The 24,989-nt window shown below is 46.7% G+C and overlaps 1 protein-coding gene across 1 annotated transcript in view; it reads left to right on the plus strand.

The window, feature by feature from the left end:
• The first annotated feature begins 7,396 nt into the window (after positions 1-7,396).
• The window catches only part of LOC118097780 (maestro heat-like repeat-containing protein family member 2B), a 69,496-nt gene continuing 51,903 nt past the window's right edge, over positions 7,397-24,989 (plus strand). The window contains exons 1-10 of the mRNA XM_088661449.1: positions 7,397-7,466; positions 12,867-12,994; positions 14,618-14,783; positions 15,927-16,025; positions 17,113-17,264; positions 18,685-18,825; positions 20,984-21,076; positions 22,433-22,502; positions 23,464-23,580; positions 23,932-24,005. Coding sequence (XP_088517575.1) covers positions 7,397-7,466; positions 12,867-12,994; positions 14,618-14,783; positions 15,927-16,025; positions 17,113-17,264; positions 18,685-18,825; positions 20,984-21,076; positions 22,433-22,502; positions 23,464-23,580; positions 23,932-24,005 — 1,110 coding nt within the window. The remainder of the gene's footprint in view (positions 7,467-12,866; positions 12,995-14,617; positions 14,784-15,926; positions 16,026-17,112; positions 17,265-18,684; positions 18,826-20,983; positions 21,077-22,432; positions 22,503-23,463; positions 23,581-23,931; positions 24,006-24,989) is intronic.

Raw genomic sequence — 24,989 nt, forward strand, 5'->3', positions numbered from 1 at the left:
GAGGAATCGCAATTCATCTACGATTCTATGAGAGTTTAGTATTCCTCCTCCGCACAGATTTTTTAATGGTCCGTCTTGCAGTCACCCAGCAAATTTAGACCAGTGGTCCCAGTTTCTTAAGAGTGTGTTTGCATTCCACAGGGGCTGAGCAGATCACCCCGCAAAGAGCATTTCTTTACAGGATTGCAATATTTGCCGATGAACCCGCTTCCTCCAACATCCTTCATCTTCTAGCTTACAGGAAGAGGAAAGCGCACTATGCGGGTGATGCGAGACGCATCGGCTGGCCGCTCATCTCCGAAGACCAAGGAAATCCCCATGTCTAAACATGGATCGTTAAACGGTAACATCTGGAAGGCAGGCGAGCTGTCCGCTGCAGAAGATCTCATCAAAGGACCTTGGATAACGTGCAAATGCATCCCGGAGGACCCTCTGGCCTTCCAGCTCCTGCGCCGTGAGGCGCGTGATTTAGAGAGACGATACCGCAGCCTCCCTCCATCTGCGAGGCTGACAAGGAGGCCTCGGGAGAGCATTAACGCAGAATTAACACACAGAGGCAAATGCAAAGTGAGGGGTTTGTCCCGGCCAGTGCGTGTGAGGCCGGTGATGTATCAGTTTGGGAAGTTACAATCCAAGTGGGGCCATGCTGCATCAAATCCTGGGATCAATTTAACACAGTGTTTCTCAAACTTGGGCCTCCAGCTGTTTTTGGACTACAACTCTGAAATATACTCGGAGTCGAGAGTGAATTTCATGCTCTTTATTCAGCTCGTAGTCATCAAGGAGAAGAAGGGAAGAATGCCCTTTTCCCAAAACCATCTGCTTATATACATTATTTACACAATGGGCTTTGCGTGATTGGCTACTTCTGGGCTACACCTGTGGGCCAATCAGTTTGTGGATTGACTTCTGCCAGCAGCCTGATTGGCTTGTCCTGCAGGCCAATCAGGTTGCGGATTCACTTCCACCTGGAGTTGGATTGGGTGGCTCCTGCGGACCAATCAGACTGCTGATTCTGGATCCTATTGTTCTATGATTCAGCTCAGTACATAACAAACTCCCACCATCCCTAGCTAGCAGGTCCTGTGGTCAGGGATGATGGGAATTGTAGTCCGAAACCAGCTGGAGACCCAAGTTTGGGAAACCCTGATTTAAGACAGGAAAACCCATACAGTTCTGATGTGATGCATCCATTCTTCCTCCTCCCCATTGTCTCTGGTAAATGTTGGCGAAGTCAGCTGCAGGGTTGCTAGGCTCCATCAATAAGGGAGCTGTCTTATTATGCAACCTAGGGGAGCTAGCCAAATGGAACAGTCCTCCCAGATTGTCTCTCCCAATCCACGCGGAGCCAATTTTGGGGAGCACGGGAGCAAGAGAAGGGAATCCCCATTGCACAAGCGGAAGTCCTTTGTGTAGGGCTTCCACTGAGGGGGCTAATATTGGTCATACTCAAAGTAGACCCATTCAAATTGATGGCCATGACTAACTAAGGTCCATTAATTTCAGTGGATTTATTTTAAGGACAAACGTAGTGCTCTGAGTACAACCCACTAAATGTTGTTGTTTAGTCGTTTAGTCGTGTCCGACTCTTCGTGACCCCGTGGACCAGAGCACGCCAGGCACTCCTGTCTTCCACTGCCTCCCGCAGTTTGGTCAAACTCATGTTTGTAGCTTCGAGAACACTGTCCAACCTTATCTCGTCCTCTGTCGTCCCCTTCTCCTAGTGCCCTCAATCTTTCCCAACATCAGGGTCTTTTCCAAAGAGTCTTCCCTTCTCATGAGGTGGCCAAAGTATTGGAGCCTCAGCTTCACGATCTGCCCTTCCAGTGAGCACTCAGGGCTGATTTCCTTCAGAATGGATAGGTTTGATCTTCTTGCAGTCCATGGGACTCTCAAGAGTCTCCTCCAGCACCAGAATTCAAAAGCAGCAAGTCTTCGGCGATCAGCCTTCTTTATGGTCCAGCTCTCACTTCCATACATCACTACTGGGAAAACCATAGCTTTAACTATACGGATCTTTGTCGGCAAGGTGATGTCTCTGCTTTTTAAGGTGCTGTCTAGGTTTGTCATTGCTTTTCTCCCAAGAAGCAGGCGTCTTTTAATTTCGTGACTGCTGTCACCATCTGCAGTGATCAAGGAGCCCAAGAAAGTAAAATCTCTCACTGTCTCCATTTCTTCCCCTTCTATTTGCCAGGAGGTGATGGGACCAGTGGCCATGATCTTGGGGTTTTTTTTGATGTTGCGCTTCAGACCATATTTTGCGCTCTAAATATACCCGCAAAATATACATTGACAAATAGCAATGACTGATGTCTGACACTGGCATTTTCCGTGGAGGGCACTGTGACAAAATGTGTGGCTTCAGAGCAAAATGGTTGTCTGGTTGCTCCTCAACGATAAACACTTGAATTTGGGCTGCAGAAAAGGGTGCCTTCCAATAAGTTCAAACCTCCTGCTTGTTTTTGAAATCCACATGTTGGCATAAACCCTAAGGAGCTGTCTTCTGTTTCAGCTGCCTTTGCAAAAGACAATAGAATTCCTCCACTCCCCCACCCCAATAAAAGTTTGTTATAAATCTGTTAACTAAAGCAAATAAAAGCAAATCAAAAGCAAAAGTATACAGGGAAGGACCGAAGCTCAGTGTTAGAGCATAACAACAACAACAACAACAACAACAACAACAACAACAACAACAACAACAACAACAACAACAATTCATTTATACCCCGCCCATCTGGCTGGGCCTCCCCAGCCACTCTGGGCGGCTTCCTACAAAATATTAAAAATGCAATAAAACATCATTAAAAACTTCCCTAAACAGGCTGCCTTCAGATGTTTTCTAAATGTCAGGTAGTTGTTTATCTCTTTGACATCTGGTGGGTGGTCCCGTTCAATCAGGAATCACATGGCGACTGGTATGGTGTCACAATGCCACAATTGACATGCTGATGTCACAGGAGGTCAGAGAATAGGAGCGTACGAGTGAAGACAAGTGATCAGATACTGGACTCAGCTACGTTAGTAAAGAAAAGGCGTTTTATATGCGTTATAACAGTGTGACACCGGAGGCTGATGTGGAGTGTCCCATCTTTCGCCAACGTGATTTCCCACTGAGGTTTATAACGCATTTCCCTGAAACGCTTTTTTGATGTGTCTAGAAGATCCAGCCTTGACTGAGGATGCTGCCGTCAAAGGCAACCTAGGGCATGTTAAAAGAAGAGAATAGAACTTTCCTGGAGGAATGCTAAAAAGAATTGTGCAAAAAGGTACCTAAGCAGAGTTTTCCTGGATCAGGCCACTGGCCCATCTAGTCCAGCATCCTGTTCTCACCGTGGTGAAGCAGATGCCTGCGGGAAAACAGTATGCAGGTTTCGAACGCAAGAGCATCTCTCCTCTCCTGTGGTTTCCAGCAACTGGGGCTCAGAAGCATTGCTGGCTCCAACCGTGGAGGCAGAGGATAGCAATTGTGGCCAGTAGCCATCGATAGCCCACTCCTCCATGACTTTTTCTAATCCTCCTTTAAAAACCTCCATGCTGGTGGCCGTCACTGCCATGTCCCCCAACATTTCTCAGTAGAAAATTGGGATGTGTGTCAGCCTCCCCTGGCAGCTGCCCACTCTCTTCCAGTGCCGGATTTACATAGAAGCTAAACAAGCTATAGCTTAGGGACCCACTCTCTTGCCCCCCCCCCCAAAAAAAAGTAAAGGGGAAAAAACTTGGATGTACATTTCCAAAATATAAGATAAAACGCAAATAAAATAAAACCTACATACAGCAACTGTGTTTTGTGTTGTGTAGGCTCCTATGGTGTAAGTCAGGGGTCAGCAAACTTTTCCAGTAGGGGGCCGGTTCACTGTCCCTCAGACATTGTGAGGGGCCAGACTATAATTTTTTTTGGGGGGGGGGAAATGAACGAATTCCTATGCCCCACAAATAACCCAGATATGCATTTTAAATAAAAGCACACATTCTACTCATGTAAAAACCATAGCTGCCAAGTTCCGGCCTGAAGTAGCAGACCGGAAGTAGGGCTGCCGCCATTTTGGAACTGGGCAGAGCATGCTCAGAAGCTACTTTTGATGCTGCTCTGCCCTGTTCCAAAATGGCCACCGCACCAGAAGTCACGCTGCAGCCATTTTGGAACTGGGCAAAGCAGCATCAAAAGTCACTTCTGAGCATGCTCCGCCCAGTTCCAAAATGGCCGCCACACCAGAATAAACTGGGGGGGGGAACAAAAAAAAATCTGTTTTTCTGGCTGGGAACAGCTGGAAAACTGGGGGTTTCCCAGGGAATACGGGAGACTTGGCAGCTATGGTAAAAACACGCCGATTCCTGGACAGTCCGGATTTAGAAGGCAATTGGGCCGCATCCAGCCCCCAGGCCTTAGTTTGCCTACCCATGGTGTAAGCCATTGGCCCCACCTGCTAGCCTGCTCCACAAAATATCACTGGTTTGCTCATTTCTATATAAAGGGTGCCTCCATTCTGCATGGACTGGTCGCACGGCAACATGTGCGAATGGCTTGAGATACCTATTAGGTCCATCAATTACCATAAAGCATATATTCAACACAAAAAACGCGACAAAGGACAGCTGGACATAGAAAGGGCCCCATTACCTTCAGGAGCTTAGGGCCTCATCAAACCTAAATCTGGCCCTGGCTCTCTTCCCTCCTCACGCCCTTCCTTAGCCTACAACACAACTCATGCCGCCATGACAGTGGCGGCGGCTTTGGTGGCGGCAGAGAGGGGCCGGCAAGAGCGTTACGCGTATCCGCTGCCCCTGCTCCGGCGGGGAAATGCCTTCCCTGCGCACAAGAGTTCTGCTTTGCAAATGTCCCCCTGCTAAGTGCAAGCGCTGGCTCATCCTCCCCCTCCCCAAGTCTGGTGGCGGTGGCGGCGCTGGAGGGGGAGAACGGGACATTCCCGGATGAAATCGGAAGCCGGGGGAAGCTTCTGTAATTCCACAAATGTCCAGGGGAAATAGGGACACTTGACGGCTATGCACTGCCTCCTGGAAGAGCAAGGTGTTTTTAGGCCCCGTCAGAAATGCTCGCAGGAATCATCCCGTTAATTCCGCCTCCCTCCTGGCGCTTCAGAGAACTCCCTCCCCTGAAGATGCTGGCCTCTGCATCTTGCTTGCGTCTCTCCCATCTGCTTTCTCTCTCTTTGTGTGTGAGCACACGTGCAACGACCCCCAACCGCGCTCTTGAACCTTGGCATCCGGCCAGCGCACCCCCCTCCACTTTTTTGCGTCTCGCTTCCAATTTCCATCTTATTAAAGACATGTCCTAACTTCAATGTGTGTAACATAAACAGTATCGCAAAGAGGAAGAATTAAAGCAGGCTGTCCCGGAGTGTAGCTGCGAGGGCTGGCGGAGGACAGGAGAGAGAGAGGAATTTCACCGCATGCTTATTTCATCTTGGGGGGGGGAGAGGAAAGGGGGTTGCTTGGTGCACAAGCACAAGATGAACCCCATGTTGCTTTTTCCACAACGCATTTCGGACCCCTTGGCCTGAGTCCCTCAGGAGTTTCCGCCAATGTTGTTCTTCTCGGCGAGTTTGTGATACTGTACCCCACTCCCGCCTATCTCTCGCAATCCTCCCTGTCAAGCCCGCCGTGTCCATCATGAGAGAAATTTGGAGTGGTGCTGTGGCGGACATCTGGAGAAGGTTCGCTTGCTTGAAACCGTGAGCCTCTCTCCTTAATGCACCCCTGAGAAAGGGCCTGTCGGGCCGCATATTTCTGCAAACCGTTCCCAGAAAGGCCTAATTTCCTGGCGTCCCATGTGGTGTCAATAACAGAGCCCTGAGATGGAGCAGGCACTTATGAAATATTAAATTTCCGTTCGGGCTTTGCCCAAATTCAGACCACCTGTGAGCAAGTGGCTCGCTGCAAGGAGGACTCCAAACGTCGGAAACTTGGGGCATATGTGACCGATAAGGCATAATCAATATCTTTTGGCAAGTTTGGCACATAAATGTCTTGACAGTAGTAGTGTGTCAGGAATCTGGGGCAGGGGAGTGGCTGTGGAGCGCATGATTTGGTAGGGGGAGGTTTCAGACATTATTTATTTATTTTCTAAGGCTTCAAACAGTATCAGGTCACAGACATTATTAAATTTACTGTCCTTGGCTGCGAAGAGGTCTTTATTATTCATCCATCCGTCGAGGAGGGGACCAGCGATGGCTGAAGTTCCGTGACATTTGAATTAGATCATGTTGGCCCAGGCCAATGAAAACAGCCTCTCAGTGTTTTAATGTCATGATTTAATTCCTTCATTGATACTGAGAGGCAAAGGCAAGGAACCTTGTGGAAAGGGCGGTGGTGGGGGGGTACCTTAAATCATTCAGCTCCACACCCACCCACCCCCTGTCGGAGGGCAATATTACAGGACCCTCACGTCTCAAGTAGGGGGGTTCTACACGCACCAGTGTTTTTACATTGCCAGATCTCCGCTATTTTTCTTTCTTTCTTTCCTTTAATGAAGTACAATAAATTTGGGCGCCTGCCTAAGCAAACAGAGAAACATCTGGGATCTTTTCTGCCAGCAAATGCTGGTGGACGTTTGACCTCAGAGTGGATTCCAAGATCCGAGTGTTAATTAGCAGCACTGTTTTACGGCTTGCCAATGTTTGGACATCTGGGAAGGGCACTTCCTGGAAGGTGGAGTTGATGGTGAAAAGCTTAAGTACCTGAGAAACGTTAGGGTGGAACCCTGCTTAGCTGCAAAGCTCACAAACAATTAAGGGACCTTGTTTCCCAGCAAGCTTTGCAACGAAAGGGATCAGACCAAGCTCAGATCAAGCTCATTCGGGTGTGTCTTTCTTTTAATATACATATTTTTTGCAAACATGTTCCCTGACCTAATGCATTTTTCATGTTATGTTCATGCTAGTGGCATAGCATGGGGGTGGGTACAGGGGCGGTTGTTCCAGGCACAAAACGGAACAGCTCTTATTTTCTTAGCTCTGCGGCTGAGATCTCCTGGGTGTTGTGGATGCCATTAGGCAGTTGAATGTGCATGTGTACTCTGTTTGTTTCTGTCCCTCCCATCCTCCCCTCTGTGCAGCCCTGGGTGCTGGCAACCCACGCTATGTCACTGGTTCATGCTGCAAAATTACTTTATGCTGGTTTTTGCACACATGTTTTGGTTGGAGGATGTATCGTGAAATCTGGGAATGATGTTCCCGCTGTCAACGTGGGGCAAATTTGCCTCAAGCACACCACGAACCCCTCCACGTACCCCAATTGAACTGGGAAGAGACTCAAGGGGCAAGGGAGTGCTGCTGAAAACACTGTAACTTTTCATATTCCCAAATGTTCCTGGTTCTGTTTTTGTTGCACAGCTTTTGTTGCACTGTAGCGCTAGAGTTCCCCTCCAGGTGGCAGTAACATGGTGGTGTTCGGGAAGAACAGCATCCGCAACATCACCATGCAGCAGAACGATGTGTGTGGACTCTCCAGTAGAAATCTATCACCAGCTCACTATCATTGCACTCAGTGAAATGTTGCAGAAGATACCTGCAGAAAAAACCACCCACCTGAAAACTTCTTCTATTACAGTCATACCTTGGTTTAAGTACACCTCGGTTTGAGAATGTTCAGTTTAAGAACTCTGCGGACCCGCCTGGAACGGATTAATCCACTTTCCATTACTTTCAATGGAAAAGTTCGCTTCAGGTTAAGTACGCTTCAGGTTAAGTACGGACTTCCGGAACCAATTACACTCATACCTCGGGTTACATCACAGTTGCAGCATAAGGAATGATAAACAAATCATCAATAAAACATTTATAATCTAGAAAACAACATGGCGGGTCAAAACTTCGCCAAAACTTCCCTGCTAGAGGCACTGGTGTGTATATCCTAGTACACAGGGCTGATGTGCAGGTCTGAGGCAATAATCTCCAGGTCTGAATGGTGTCAACAATCCCTCTCGATTCCAGGGCCGCCATTGGTCAGTTTGGGTTGCTTTAGTAAAGTATGACACCATCACCACCCATATCACAATGGAAGTCGTGGCTCTAGTTGCTTTCCACTCGGGGTGCAGTCCTGTGCTCGCTTACTTGGGAGTAAGCCCCCTTCCACTCAGTGGGACTTACTTCCCAGTAAACATGCACAGGATCCGTGTTCCTGGCAAAGCTGTGAGGCAGCACTTTGGCCTGTGAACTGGTGTGATAGTTGACTGACGGCGTCCGTCATGGATGTATCTGGTGACTTAAAGACAATGAGAGGTAGGTGAGGCAGTCACTCTAAATTAGCCTCCCCCGAGCTATTTTGGCCCACAATTCCCATCATTCCTACATCTTGGTCCTTGAGGAATCTGCTCCCCAGTTCCAGAGGTGTTTGTGTCAGCTGTTCATCTGTTACAAATGTAGGCTGTTAGTACAGAATTCCAAAATGTTGTTGTTGTTGTTGTTTAGTCGCTTAGTCGTGTCCGACTCTTCGTGACCCCATGGACCATAGCATGCCAGGCACTCCTATCTTCCACTGCCTCCCGCAGTTTGGTCAAACTCATGTTCGTTGCTTCGAGAACACTGTCCAACCATCTCGCCCTCTGTCGTCCCCTTCTCCTTGTGCCCTCCATCTTTCCCAACATCAGGGACTTTTCCAGGGAGTCTTCTCTTCTCATGAGGTGGCCAAAGTCTTGGAGCCTCAGCTTCAGGATCTGTCCTTCCAGTGAGCACTCAGGGCTGATTTCCTTCAGAATGGAGAGATTTGCTCTTCTTGCAGTCCATGGGACTCTCAAGAGTCTCCTCCAGCACCATAATTTTGGTGCTAATTCCAAAATAGCAATGTCCATTTTGACAATTGGGAAATATTTTCTTTTTTAAAAACACACACACACACACACACACACTTTACTTAATTCTTGCAAGAACAAAATAAGCAAGAACTCTTTATCAACAAAGAGCTTTCGCCTGGAAAACGGTCCAGATTGTTACCTACTCACCATTATACAAACATTCCCCGACAAGAACTTTTAAAGCTACAAGTATCTGAGAAGGAAGAAGACATGAGGAGGAATGAGTGGAACTGTCCGTTTCAATTTCACTCCGTTCCTCATTTTCCCTGTCTTCAATTCTCTGCATTGCCGTATCAGTTTGCAATTTATAAAGTCCTTGTGAAACTGAATAGCTCAGTTGGTTAGAGTGATGATGACAAGGTTGCAGGTTTGAAAGCTGCCTATTCCTGCATTGCAGGTGGTTGGATGATATGATCCAGAGGGTGCCGTCTAATCCTACAGTTCTATGATTCTATGAAAGCTCATTGGGTTTTGTTGTTGTTGCAAATTTCTCCTAACATCCGCATGTTGCGTGCAATTTTGCCTGATGCCAGATCTTTGCAAAGCAATTTCCCCTAATGCAATTTTTGTTATTTTAAGTAATGCTTCTATAGAGACACTTTTCCTTAGAATAATATTATCATACATGTTTCTTGTTTGGAGAACTCCACTGATGATTTCGGAGAAGTGCAAATTCTGCAAAATGGTTGTGCACTGGTTCACATATAGTTTTTAACAAGTGAAAATTAGGTACGTCCGTCTTTAAATGCAAAATAAATAGAACATTTTCCCCACACCCAGGAGAGGACTGAAGACTGGGTGTGCAGGGGGATGTCAAACTAAATGTTACACTTGCAAACAGCCACATCTTGTTACAGCTAGGGGGGAATATTATTGTTTTCGAAATGGACAGAGAAAAGTTTTTCACTCTCATAAAGCTGACATTCATGGACATCCAATGAAGCTGAATGCTGGAAGATTCAGGACGGAAAAATGAAAGGACTTCTTCATGAAGTAGATAAACTGTGGAATTCCCTCTCACCAGTGGAGTAGGAAGCCGCTACGGCACCCGGAGCGGCAACCCGCTACGCAGCACACATGTGTGTTGTCGCACGCAGCGTGTATGCACAGCATCGCTACGTATGATGCATGCGTCACTACGTAGCGATGCTGCGCATGCGTGCTACGTGGCGATGCTGTGAAGTGCGCTACATAGCGACGCTGCACAGCATGCCATAGCTGCCAAGTCTCCCGTATTCCCCGGGAAACCCCTGTTTTTCCGGCTGTTCCCAGCCGAAAAAAACAGATTTTTTTTGTTTCCCCCCAGTTTATTCTGGCGCGGCGGCCATTTTGGAACTGGGTGGAGCATGCTCAGAAGCGACTTTTGATGCTGCTTTGCCCAGTTCCAAAATGGTCGCAGTGCGGCGGCCATTTTGGAACAGGGCAGAGCAGCATCAAAAGTAGCTTCTGAGCATGCTCCGCCCAGTTCCAAAATGGCGGCAGCGCTACCTCCGGTCTGCTGCTTCCGGTCCAGTCCCTTATTTCTCAGGCCAGAACTTGGCAGCTATGCAGCATGCTATGTAGCGAAGCTGCGCATGTGTGCTGCGTAGCGGGTTGGTGGCGGCGGCGCTCCAGCATCATGATCCTCTGCTGGAGTGGCGGCGCTGACAAACCATGAGCAAGCCGCAGAGCAAGGTTTTTTACCGGGCAACTTGGGAGGCACCGTTGCCCTGCCACCCAGTAAAAAGCCTCACTCCGCAGCTTGCTCACTCACCTGCTCAGCGCACACGGAGGCGAGGGGCAGGACACGGAGGGCACGCTGAGTGTCACCGCCCTCCAGGGTGGCACCTGGGATGGACCGCCCCCATCACCACCCTTGCTACGCCCCTGCCTCCCACTGGTGGCAGTGATGGTCGCCAACTTAGATGGCTTTAAAAGAGGATTGGACATGTGGTGGTCTTGTAGTAAGGTTAAGGCTTACTGGGAAATGATATAGAATGAAATGAAAAGGATGTTTAAAATAACATTTGTAAAAAACAAAACAAAAAAAACCACAGAAGCTTTTCTCTTGAGAATTATGGGGACAGAACTACCTAAATTGTATAGAAACCTATTCATGTATGCGACTACAGCGGCAAGAATGTTACTTGCCCCCAAAATGGAAAGAAGCAGAAGTCCCAGCAAAGGAAGAATGGATACAAAAACTTATGGAATATGCAGAAATGGCTAAACTTACCGGAAGAATAAGAAATCAAGATAACAAACTTTTTTATATATAAAAGAATGGAAATGGTTTATTGAATATTTACAGATAAATTGTAAACAGATAAAAACATTGGCAGGATTATTGTAATAACCTGCAGTTTCACAAGAGCATATATTTAAAGAAGATGAATAAATGAGCAAATTAAGTTAATTAGGATAAAAAGGGGCAGTGGCGTAGCAAGGTCAGGTGGTACCCACTGCGAAATATTTCTTGTGTCCCCCCCATTCATTCATTCATTCATTCGTTTGTTTGTTCGCCTGAAAAATGGTTTGACTTGATTTCACATTTGGGGGGGGGGAGGCCAGAGGTTTTTTGAGCTTATTTTGCGGAGTCTGCCTGCTGCCCTACAGCAGAGGTGGAGCTGGCAGGTGGAGCGTTTTGGCAGTGGGAAGCCTGATCTCATTTTTTGACAGAATTACAAGCCTGGTAGATGAAGGGAACGCTGTGGATGTAGCCTATCTTGATTTCAGCAAGGCCTTTGACAAGGTGCCCCATGATATTCTTGTAAAGAAGCTGGTAAAATGTGGGCTAGACAATGCTACCATTCAGTGGATTTGTAACTGGCTTACTGACCGAACCCAAAGGGTGCTCATCAATGGCTCCTCCTCATCCTGCAGAGTAGTGACTAGTGGGGTGCCACAGGGGTCTGTCTTGGGCCCAGTCTTGTTCAACATCTTTATCAATGACTTGGATGATGGGCTTGAGGGCATCCTGAGCAAGTTTGCAGATGACACCAAATTGGGAGGGGTGGCTAACACCCCAGAGGACAGGATCACACTTCAGAATGACCTTAACAGATTAGACAACTGGGCCAAAGCAAACAAGATGAATTTTAACAAGGAGAAATGTAAAGTACTACACTTGGGCAAAAAAAATGAAAGGCACAAATACAGGATGGGAGACACCTGGCTTGAGAGCAGTACATGTGAAAAGGATCTAGGAGTCTTGGTAGACCACAAACTTGACATGAGTCAGCAGTGTGATGCAGCAGCTAAAAAAGCCAATGCAATTCTGGGCTGCATCAATAGGAGTATAGCATCTAGATCAAGGGAAGTAATAGTACCACTGTATTCTGCTCTGGTCAGACCTCACCTGGAGTACTGTGTCCAGTTCTGGGCACCACAGTTCAAGAAGGATACTGATAAGCTGGAACGTGTCCAGAAGAGGGCAACCAAAATGGTCAAAGGCCTGGAAACGATGCCTTATGAGGAACGGCTTAGGGAGCTGGGTATGTTTAGCCTGGAGAAGAGAAGGTTAAGGGGTGATATGATAACCATGTTCAAATATATAAAAGGATGTCATATAGAGGAGGGAGAAAGGTTGTTTTCTGCTGCTCCAGAGAAGCGGACACGGAGCAACGGATTCAAACTACAAGAAAGAAAATTCCACCTAAACATTAGAAAGAACTTCCTGACAGTAAGAGCCGTTCGGCAGTGGAATTTGCTGCCAAGGAGTGTGGTGGAGTCTCCTTCTTTGGAGGTCTTTAAGCAGAGGCTTGACAGCCATCTGTCAGGAATGCTTTGGTGGTGTTTCCTGCTTGGCAGGGGGTTGGACTGGATGGCCCTTGTGGTCTCTTCCAACTCTATGATTCTATGATTCTAAGACATTGAGTGCCGCACAGCATTTTGTCACCCCCCTCGGAGGTGACACCTGGGGCAGACTGCACCCGCCTTGCTCCGCCCCTGCAAAGGGGGAGGCCTGTGGCAACTTGAGGAAGAGGTGCTTGTTGCATTCGTGGTTCTTCAAAACCAGCAGATCAGATATGTACACACACCAGTGTCAACCAGTACAATGACCGGTGTTGCCTTTCAGACATTTACAACTACATCTGCTCCAGTGCTGAGCAAAATGGCGACCTGGCTGCCCAAAGTCTCATCCAATGGGTCGGACCACCGAACATTGATGCGGCCATCTATGTGTTGGTGGAGATGCTGAAGGAGGTAGGAACAGAATTGACATCATGTGGGTTCAAGCGCTTTGGGTTCTATCAAAGCCCTACTTAGAGCGGATGGGCCAAAGATAGCCAGGCGTGTCGAATTTTTAAACTTTCCAATTCCAAAAATGAGTGGTGCTTTATAACGCGACATGGGAAATCAAAATATATTTTGGTTAAATTAATATACTTTAGTTTTGCTTGGTAAATAAAACGTGTAAAATCGCATAGCATCATTTAAAATGATTTCCAAGTATTTGCAGTTATTATTGATAATATTATTTAGCATAACCTGACATTATTATTTAGCATATTATTATTTAGCATAACCTTCCAGTAGGCAAAATTAAAATGCTTTGGTTTTCCGAAAGCAGTTTTGTTTCTTCATCAAACGTAGACTCACCAAGCTAAATATTGTCCAGTCACAAAAATAATAGCAGATTTGAATTCCTCACGCACACAAAATTATTTTTAAGACCCATCACTTAAGAAATTTGCAAAAATTATGTTTCACCACCTTAAATGACATGCTCAACTAAGGCAGTCAATTCCATTAATGTCAATGGGAACATTTGGGGTAGGATGAATATTGACTTCAAGCCTTTAATCTGAATATCCCCACAAGAATTTCCAGGGACCTTTCTGGTTAGTTAAGAGTGACATGTTGTACAAAATCCTGTTTCTTAGAGTAGGACTGCACATCTCAAAGAAGACCGTCACGCCTGAAAATGGCAGCCTTCTGTCTGGCTCTCTATCCCGTCTTGTTAGTGCTACATTCGAGACTTTTTACTTTCTGTTTTTTTGGTGATACCTTGTAGCCGAGAAAGATTGTCTTCCATGAACACAGTTTTAACAATGAGTACGTAAGTGACTGTGGAGGCCAATTCTGGATCCACACATCCTTCCACAGTGGGGACATTGGTTTCTGGGCAGGAGTTGATCACGGTGTGGATTTGCCAAGCGTGTCTTCCTCTTAGCATGTTTCTCCCTTGCATCCTGAGTTTGAGTGTCTTCAAAGCCCATGACACCTTTGGTAAAGGCTGTTCTCCAACTGGAGCACTCGCAGGCCAGTGTTTCCCAGTTGTCGATGTTTATACTACATTTTTAAAGATTTGCCTTGAGACAGTCTTTAAACCTCTTTTGTTGACCACCAAGATTACGCTTTCCATTTTTAAGTTCGGAATAGAGTAGTTGCTCTGGAAGACGATCAACAGGCATCCACAAACATGACTACTCCAATGAAGTTGATGCTGAAGAACCATTGCTTCCGCACTGGTGATCTTTGCTTCTTCCAGTACACTGCTTTTAGTTCGTTTGTCTTCCCAAGTGATGTGTAAAAATTTTCAGAGACACCATTGATGGAATCTTTCGAGGAAAGGTGACTAAGGCAGGGGAGGAAAAGCCAGCCATGACTTAGTTGTAGTTCTTCCAACCTAGACCATTTTTGGGGGATGCTGAAGAAAAAAATTAAGTGGCCAGTTCAGGTCATTGTCTTACATAGAAGCTAGTCTGAGAAGTTCAGCAACCTCCCCCATTAGATCCCAACCCTCACTGGGCACAGAAGGCCAAGAAGTGGGCAGCATAATCCAGACTGACCGCCACAAACCCACAAGACTTTCTGCTTCCTTAGAAAGATGCGCCTGAGAGAATTGTCCAGCAAGCCAATGATGTCCTCCTATCTATGGCAAGCTGTCTTTTCAATGACGTGATGTACAGACTTCAAAAGAATGTCAAGACTGGGATCCTCCCTCACCACATGGTCTTCCGGACCCTAGGAAACCTAGCATCTCGCTACGGTAGGGCTCCCTCCTTCACTGTTGCATGTTCTCCCATTGAAGGAAAAAAGGGTTTGATTCCCATCTCAGATAGGATGCAATTTACATATTGGGGGGGGACACTGAGGACTAGCGATTTTTTTTTGTAATAATGTGTTATTCTTCTTTCCATATAGAAAATTGCATTTGTTACTCAACAATTATATTCCAATTCAACAAAAATAGTGACTTCATGCTCACCCATCATCTATGTTTATAATAAATGATGATGATGATGATGATGATGATGATGATGATGATGATGATAATTTATTTATACCCCGCCCATCTGGCTGGGTTTCCCCAGCCACTCTGGGTGGCTTCCAACAGAAATATTAGAATACACTAATTTCTGAAAGATTAAAAGCTTCCCTAAACAGGGCTGCCTTCAGATGTCCTCTAAAAGTCTGGTAGTTGTTTTCCTCTTTGACATCTGTTGGGAGGGCGTTCCACAGGGCAGGCGCCACCACCGAGAAGGCCCTCTGCCTGGTTCCCTGTAACTTGGCTTCTCGCAGCAAGGGAACTGCCAGAAGGCCCTCGGCACTGGACCTCAGTGTCCGGGCAGAACGATGGGGGTGGTGACGCTCCTTCAGGTATACTGGACCGAGGCTGTTTATAACTTAAAATACATACAATTGCATTTTAGGGGTCTGTCTTAATTTTCTTCTGCTGTTTTCTTACACTTTAAGCCCTGCTGTGGTCTTCGCATATGGGAAATAACTTTTTCTAACCCTTGCCTCTGTAGTCAGGTATGTAAAGACCGTTGAGGCTTCCTTTGGGAATTCACTGTCTAGTATCCCCAGCACAAAGGATTTTGGCCTCTTGGGAAAAGTCACTTTAAATCTTTTCTAAATTTTCAAAAAGAGATTTATTTATTTTTTACTGAGAACTAGTGACTTGACAAAGCTGGTTCTGTTTAATGTCACCCAGGGCACGCTAGGGGATCTAACCTCAGGAAGGGCCACACCGCAACAGAAGATTGTGTGTTTGCATACCAAAAGCAGCTGAAGTTCAGTCCCATATAGAAGCATCTACAACAGAAGGGCTGCCTAGAGTTCATTATCCTAAATTGTAATAAATCATGATCATCCTCTAACGAAAGGTTCCTTGTGTCTCTTCACTCAGCACTCAGGTGTATCCCGTTTTTGTCTCTGACCTGTGTGTATTTAAGGGTGATGGTTAAGTGGCCCATGACTAGCCATATGAAAGAAGCAATATGTTATGGTGAGTGATTCTTTTTATTTTTTGGGCTTCCATTCCAGTATAGCCCCTATCACAGTCCAGGTTACAGGCAGTCGGAGTCATACCTGCTAAGTTGCTGTCAGAGAAATAAGGGACCGGGCCGGAAAAAGCAGACCGGAAGTAGCGCTGCCACCATTTTGGAACTGGGCGAAGCATGCTCAGAAGTGACTTTTGATGCTGCTTTGCCCAGTTCCAAAATGGCCGCCACGCCAGAAGTCGCACTGCAGCCATTTTGGAACTGAGCAGAGAAGCATCAAAAGTCGCTTCTGAGCGTGCTCCGCCCAGTTCCAAAATGGCCGCCGCGCCAGAATAAACAGGGGAAAAACAAAAAAAATCTGTTTTTTCAGCTAGGAACAGCTGGAAAAACGGGGATTTCCCGTGGCAAAGGGCCAAGGTGAAATGCTGGTCTTATATACCCCACCCGGCCCTTGCCACCAGGTGCTACAAGTCTTCTGCCAGGCCTCACCTGTGCAGCCGCGCCTTGCCCTTCCAGGCCAAACTCAGGAAGGCCCCAGTCCTGCGAGGCCCTACCAGTCACAGGGCCCGGCTCCTGCACGCACTCCTGACAGCCCCTACAACTGCTAACTGTTCCTTAAAGACCATCATCTAAGCCATTCTCTGTGCGCCCCTTCCAATAAAAGTTTGGAAGGCAACGAGACAACGGGGCCTATTTGGTGGTGGCCCCCTGATTGTAGAATGCTCTTTCCAGGGCGGTTCGCCTGGCACCATTGTGGCCCTCCTTCCAGTGCCAGACTGTGGGGAAAATTCCCCTTCGTTCAAGTACGGAGGCTCGCCCCGAATCCCCAATCGGCCAGACTTTATTCAGCAATGCATGACCCGAAGGCAACATATATGTCATCTTAGTTATTTGCCCTCTCCCCAGCTACCTTTGGCCAGCCCAACACTTCACCATTTTTCATCCAACTAGCGCCCTCCTAGGAATTGGGACAGAGCTAAGGGTCAGTCTTCCATTGCGGCCAAGTGTGGACCCACAATCCCCGACCTTCGATTGCTTCAATGCCAAGCAATCAGCTCTCGGACGCTTTCTCTCTCTTTTTCACTCGTTCAGTTATGGAACATTTCTGTGCGGCAATAAACTATTACTACAAAAACTGGAAAGCGTGTTCATTCCCAAGAGAGACAGAAGCTCAGCTTTGTAGCCCTGTCGTTCCCATCTATCAACGTTTGGTTGGCGATTGGCTGAGTGACGATGAACCGAAGGTGAGAACCGGAAAAGTTTCATCTTAATCACAGCAGCTCCCAAAGCGGGCGGTAGGTCCCCTTCTGGGCTGATGGGATTAGCTTGGAGGGGGGCACTAAGTGGCCAGGGGGCAGCGGGGGGGGGGGCTGGATGTATAAAAATGAATGGTCAAACTTTGAAAAGCTGGTACCTCTGAATCAAGTTCATCCGTTCTGTTGAATTAATTAAACTAAATAGTCGCCATTGGATTTTGAATAGAGGTGTCACTAAGCATCCGGAATGTGGCCCCCCCTGCGCGCAGGGGATGAGTTAGACTCATAGATTGAACTAATAATAATAATAATATATTTATACCCCACCCTCCCCAGCCAAGACCGGGCTCAGAGCGGCTAACACCAAATATATAATACGTTAAAAACACAAAAACAAACAATTGGTTAAAATACAGTTCAAAATCACATTTAAAATAATAATAATAATTAAGTGGGAACCTATGAGTCACTGGAATATTAAATGTTCACCAGGCCCACTTATGGGCCACCACAGAGAAGACCGTCTCCCCGGCTGCCACCCACTGAGCCTCTGAGGGCAGAAATACTACCCTCTGCTCACCTTAGCACCAGAGAGGGTCTGTAGGGAAGGAGAAGTCTTTCATAGAATCATAGACTTGTAGAGTTGGAAGGGGCCCGGGGGTCATCTAGTTCAACCCCCTGCAGTGCAGGAATCTCAGCTAAAGCATCCTTGACAGGTGGCCACTCAACCTCTGTTTAAAACACTTCCCACTTCCCAAGGGAGACTTTCCCACTGTCGAACAGCTCTTACTGTCTGAAAGCCATCCCTGATGTTTAGTCAGAATCTCCTTTCTTGTAACTTGACTCCATCGGTTCGATACCATGCATCCGGCCACCGAACATTATTTTCTTGTCTCTAAATGAACCTTTTGGTTTTCATTCACTTTAAAGGTAAGAGGAAGGGCTTTCCATGAAAAAATCCCCACAAATCAGTGACCTCTCCGGTCTCAGGCCGCTGATGAGCCAGGTCGTCGGAATGACTGCTTGTTTTGTTTATTTGTCATTTATTAAATTTGTTTATCACCCTTCATGCATAAATCTCAGGGCGGTTTGCAACATAGCAATACAAGACAGCTTCTCCAGACAGACCCCGTGGCCGTAGGTTATCGAAAGCAGCTGAGAGATCGAGGAGAATTAACAGGGACACATTGCCCCTGTGTCTCTCCTGAAAAAGGTTGTCATACACAGTGACCACAGCACTTTCTGTGCCAAAAATCGGGCCCAGACCCCATATGATATGGATCTAGAAAATCACTTTCCTCCAAGGGCGCCTCAGTCTGGTCTGTGACCACCCACCAGAGAACCTTTGCACTGGTTTGAAAGCAGCACTCAGCTCCACGGAAAATATTTCCATGTGTGCCCTTTGCAGGTGAAGGAAGCCTTGATGAAAGCGCACTGGCCCATGCTAGGAACTCTGGTCCGCTGCAGCGCGAAGCAAGATGAGATCATCAGGAAGATCCCGCAAGTCCTCCGAGACAGCAAGATTTTGGATTCTTTCCTCATTGCCAAAGTAAAGCGATTTTTTTTAAAAAAAACAATTTTATAAGTTGTGTGTCTTTGCTTTTCAATTTGTGTTATTTTCTGCACTGGGACTTGCTGTTATTTTTATCAATTACATTTTATCAATTATTTATTGTAATCCTAAAGAGTGAATTTCTGAATTATTTGCTGATGTTTAATTTTATGGTGCCCGAATGGATTACTGAATATTACTTTATTTGATATAAGTCATTTATTTTAAAGTTATGTTTTTATTATGACATGCTTGTATTGGATCAGATTGTTATAAGGTGTGTGATCTTTTCTGTTTCTTCAGCTTGTATTTTTTTATATATATAAATTTTTATTGGTTGTACATAGAGGTTGTACACAACAAACATAACAATCCCAAAAATAAAAAAGGTTCCTTCGAACCTTCAGACCTCCTTCCTTCCCTCTATGGGTTCCATTTCTAAAAAAAAACAAATAAAAAAACCCTGCATTTTATACTGTAATCTATCTATTATATAATCATAGTACAGTATCCAAAATTCATGTTGCATTACAAGTGTCCTTGTATTCCTGACAATGGTTTCAACAGTGGTCTCTCAAATATGTTAAAAAGTTATACCAGTCTTTTAAAAAATACTTGGTCTTCCTGGTTTCTGAACTTTCCCTTCAGTCTCGCTATTTCCACATATTCAGCTTGGTCTGCCACTCGTCTCTGATTGGTACAGTCATACCTCGGGTTACGGCCGCTTCAGGTTGTGTGTTTTTGGGTTGCGCACCGTGCCGAACCTGGAAGTCCCAGAACGGGTTACTTCCAGGTTTTGGCGCTCGCGCATGTGCAGAAACACTAAATCACACAGCTTCCCTCCCAAGGCTCTGCGGGGATCGCTCTCCTCCCGCGGAGGCTTGGGAGGAGTGCAACTTCACTCCCTAAGCTCTGCGAGGATCGCTCTCCTCGCGAGGAGGCTTGGGAGGGGCACAACTTCACTCCCAAGCCTCTACGGGGATGGCTCTCCTGCGGCAGCATGGGGGAGAGTTGCACCCACCCACCCACCCGGATGGCTGGCAGTGCGCAGCTACAGCCACCCCAACACTATCCATGGTAATTTGGGGGCGCTGGGTGGATATTTGCACCACGGTGCCACATCTGCTAAAGATGGCTCTGGCTGTCAGGGTGGGGACCCAGCTTGTCCCCATTTTCTGAGATGTGGCTGGTATTCCACTACCAGGATCTTGGGATCTGAGTCATCTTCTCCTGTGCCTTCCCTGGGAGGCTCTTGGGCGGATGGCTTCCACCACTCTTCCTCATCCAGCTAGTCCCCAACATCCTGCATGCCAAGCGGATGTTCTACCAGTGAGCTGTTGGAGCAGAATTGCTCCAGCCCTTTGATCGTTTCAGCTGCCCTTCTCTGAACCTTTTCCAGCTCTGCAACCTCCTTGGGTTGCGGTCACCCTAACTGGACATTCTATTCCTGTGGGAATGTTAAGGATAATAGGAGAGGATAGATCGATTCAATATTATCCTTCCGTCACTCACACTAGTGAGTCATGTAGCAGAGCAGATCCCCCTCGATACAGCAGGAAGATAGTTTGCAGATTCGTTTGAATCTCCTTAGTTAAGCAATCCAGTCTGGCTTGATCAGATTGGATTCTTCCTGGTGTCCCCTTTGATCCCTCTTAAAAGAATAGAGACACAAGAGTCTTTCCTTATAAGGAACAAGAAGTTTACTCACATTCAGTCCACAGTATGATCCCTGAAGGCAGGCTTTAGCTCGTAGTTATAGAACAAAGTGTGAGTTTATCCCATATGGGGTTAGAGCCCATGTGCTGCTGGCTGAGAGCCAGCAGACAGCAAAATACATTAAGAGAACACCATCAACGAACAAAATGGCTGCAGGAGAAGAGCATGGCATCAAGATGGTTGCGTGACTCGGCTCTTTTATGGAGTCAGCCAGAGTCAAGCCCATCTCCCTGGTCACATGCAGGGAGGAGGACTCTCTAGACCAGGTGTAACAGGAAGTTATACTGGCTGGAGTAACACACACACTGTGTCCACTCTAGGGAAACAATAAATGTCGAACTTGACTGCTCCAATGGATAACATCCCACAATTCCAAATGTGGCCATGCCATAGATGTTTATAAGAGCACGAACCGACTCTTTTTCTTTTTTCTTCTTAGAGGCTTAATATTTTTTTGGATATCTGCGAGGAGTACAAACCCCCAATCCCAAAGAAGATATCCCAGGCAGTTTGTGACTTTGTATTCAAGCAGGTAAGACACATCAGGGAGCTGGCGGTTTTTCTGACCCAAGTGACCTTTGTCAACTTGAGCACCGCAGGCCCAGGTCAAGCGAGATGTCGCCACTGGCGGAGGGAGAGGAGTGCGGGGGGAGCACACCGCCCCCGGCAGCGCGATCCTGGTGGGGTGTCATTGTGGCTGTCCTCCCCGCACGCGCTGGGTGCCACGCCCACAGAGGCGGCACGCCATGCCCCCAGGACACACACCATGCCCCGGGACACATGCCACGCCCATGCAGGTGGCGTGCCACACCCCTGCGCCAGCCCCACCCCTGCCTGCCCTCCGCCCCCGGTGCCGGAGCATGAAGCTCCGCCACTGGACATCACCAATCATGTCCCCTTTGGAAATGACCTGGGTGCTCCGTGCACTTGTCGTTTGTGGAAAGGGCGGCTCCTGGTTGGTTTGGGCCAATTTTATCCCTACCAGAAAGACCTCAGGAGAGTCGACCTGGCCTCCGATTCCATTGGTTGACAGCCCAAGAGCTCCCTCTGCTGGGAACCTCTCAGCCAACATGGTAAAATTAGCACCAGAGTCTGTGCTGGGGATGCAATCTGGGGGTGGTTTCAAAGCAACCAGTGTTTCTTGATCTCTTCCAGGTTGTCCCACGCAGTACTTCAGGGCAACAGAAGATAATGGAAAGGTTCAAGCACCGACAGTTAACAGTGGAAAGACAGGTCCAAGAAGGAGAATCGTTCCTGTGTCATCTGGTAGCTTACAGAGGAATCTGCCTTATCCTGAATCAGCAAACGGGTCCATCTAGCTCAGTATTAGATGATGGCAGGTCTCTGGGGTTTCAGGCAGCGCTTCCCCAATTCTTCTTTACTTTCTTTACTTTTCCCCAATTCTACCTGGAGGTGCTGAGGATTGAAGCAAGGTCCTTTCTTGGTCTGCACAGCTGATGCTCTGCCATTGAATTTTGGCCCTATTTTGTTCCTGTTTATTTAATTCGTTCCACGGGTCTATTCTTATAACGAAAAATTCGTCTAGCGAATCCCATAGGAATGCATTGAATTTTTTTGAATTTTTTTTGCCCATAGGAACGCATTAATTGAATTTCAATGCATTCCTTTCGTTAAGCTGAAATTTCGTTAAGCAGGGCATTCGTTAAGCGAGGCACCACTGTAGTATTATTTCTACACCGTGAACAAAATCTGTCAAGGGCCCAGGTACAATGGCTCTTGGGAAGAGCAGAAAACTTGATCCAACCTGTGGGCAGCCTGGTTGTCTAATATTATGGGTATTAAAAACCAAGCTGGAGGGGCTTCTGCCATGACTGGCCCTTTCCTGATCTCAAAAGATGGCTCCTTTCCCCCCTCTTTCTTCTTACAGTCCTCTTCTGAACACCGGGAGCTCTCCGTGGATCACCGGAATGTCCTTATGGAAGCCTTTGCACACTTGGGTAAGAACTGGAGCAGGAATAGAGAACCTGTGCCCCCCCCAAAAGCACCTGCCAGGTGTTGCCTGACCCAAGCTCCCATCACCCCTAAATATCCATCCATCCATCCTTTCATTTGTTATGCCATCGTTCCACAGTTGAAGCCATGCTCAAGGAAGCTTGCAGCATGAAGGGGAAAAAAATTACATTGCAACAAAACAATCAATAAAACATTAAGAAATACACAACCAAACAGCAATTTCCACATGAAGCACACAAGGTCTAAAATAAAAGATACAAAAAGGCAACAGCAAACCCAGATATTCACTAGGCCATGTTGGGCCGATGGGAATTAGAGTCCTAAAACGAGAGAGGGCTCCGCTTGCTACACCCCGAGACCAGAGACCTGAAAATATCATTTCTTTCTTGGTTTTCCTCAGAAATGTCAGGTCTTGGGTCTTGAATGAATCTGTCAATTATAGTTTCTGTCAGTTCCTCATTTTCCACTCTTCATTTCTACACATTTCCACATTAGACCTATCTATCTATGTAGCTAATCTTGTCTGTTCTAGTGCTCACGAAATTTCACCATTTTAGTTCAAATTTCTCCCAATGGACACATTTTTGCGTTCACAATTTGGCCTAATAACACACCTTGGCAAAGCTATGTCCCCAAATACATTTGTGAACCTAATTTTCATCAATATGTGCATTTTGAAGCACACGTCCCTGCGGCAGATGCATTGTTGTACACACTGCTTGGCCGGAGAACTGCACCGCAAAATTCAGAGAAGAAGGGTGAAGGCCAAAAGATCGCTGCGTGTTGGTGTCCTCATCTTGTTTTGGAAAGGGTGAATTAGGTCAGCGAGCTTTTAAACGTGAGCTGAATCAAACACACACACTTGCAAAATAATGATAATGGTGGTCTGTAAGAGGGATGATGGGAGATTTGACTCGCCCAAATTTGCCATCCCTTTCCTTGCAGTCGGTTGCTGTCCCGTCGATGCTCTGGACTTCTTGCAGGCTCAGATGAAGGAGGATTCCGAATATATCCGTGTGGGGTTCTTAATGCATCTAAAAATGATTGTTGGCAATGATGGCCGTAAGTAGCAGCATCCATGATCCATAGAATCATAGAGTTGGAAGAGACCACAAGGGCCATCCAGTCCAACCTCCTGCCAAGTAGGAAACACCATCAAAGCATTCTTGACATATGCCTGTCAAGCCTCTGCTTAAAGACCTCCAAAGAGGGAGACTCCACCACACTCCTTGGCAGCAAATTCCACTGCCGAACAGCTCTTACTGTCAGGAAGTTCTTCCTAATGTTTAGGTGGAATCTTCTTTTTTGCAAGGAAGGGCCCATCATTTTCATGGATGCTTATATGAGATGGACCTGACAATGTCCATGTTGGAGCCCCACTGAAATCCGCTCTGCATCTCCTGCCTCTTCTAGCATGTGAGAGCAGAAATAAGAAACAGCCAATTGTGGAAGCCGTGAAATGTCTTCTGGACGACCACCGTGAAGGGGTAAGACCAGGGCAGGGGGCTCTTTTTGAGTTGTTGAAATGCTGGAATATTTGGGACAGATAAATGCTACAGCTTTAATTTCTCTGAATACCAGGTGCTGTGGTTTCCAGCAACTGGTGTTCAAGAGCATTGCTGCCTCCAACTGTGGAAGCAAAGCCTAGCCATAATGGCTAGTAGCCATCAATAGCACTCCCCTCCATAAAACTAAATGGATCACTCTGTTGCACCCCTTTGGGGGAGGAAAAACTTAAACACGATGCAGAGTTCCCAAAAAATAAACCAGAAGCCATTGTACTTCACCCAGCAGAGCTTTACTGCTACTGAAGGCAAAGGGGCATAATGGTCACAAACCCAACACACTCAGGATTGGCACAGTCCATAAAATCCAGTTGCGGCACTGACAATAAAACTTGCAATACTTAAAATAAGACTTAAACTTAACACTAAGCATACAGAACACCACACCAGAACAAAGGAGATAGAAAGAGAGAGCCAGGCTCCTCCTGGTCTTGCTATTATAGTCAGCACAACCTTGAAAGAAGAGATAACAGAACCAGTTTAGACCAGCTGTACTCAGCTTCCCAGAAGGACTCACCCAAACAAGAAGCTCCTGCCTGTTTCTTTCACGTAGAAAGAAAACTGTCTAGAATGCTCCTGAACTAAGTAGAATAGGAAAAATCTCTACGCATCAGATCAATACTTTCTGTACTTCTTTGGCGATCCCTCGTAGCCGAGTAAGATTGTCTTCCATAATCATGGTTTTAACAATGAGTCCATAAGTGACTGTGGAGGCCAATTCTGGATCCACACGTCCTTCCACAGTGGGGATTTTTTCTGTACTAAGAAATGCAAACTAACACACTGAACCAGTCAACCAACCAACCAACTAATGAGTCATCTAGATCAGTGTTTCCCAACCTTGGGTCTCCAGCTGTTTTTGGACTACAACTCCCATCATCCCTAGCTAGCAACACCAGTGGTCAG

Source organism: Zootoca vivipara, chromosome 1 (genome assembly GCF_965207765.1).
Source record: "Zootoca vivipara chromosome 1, rZooViv2.hap1.1, whole genome shotgun sequence".
Lineage (NCBI taxonomy): Eukaryota > Metazoa > Chordata > Lepidosauria > Squamata > Lacertidae > Zootoca > Zootoca vivipara.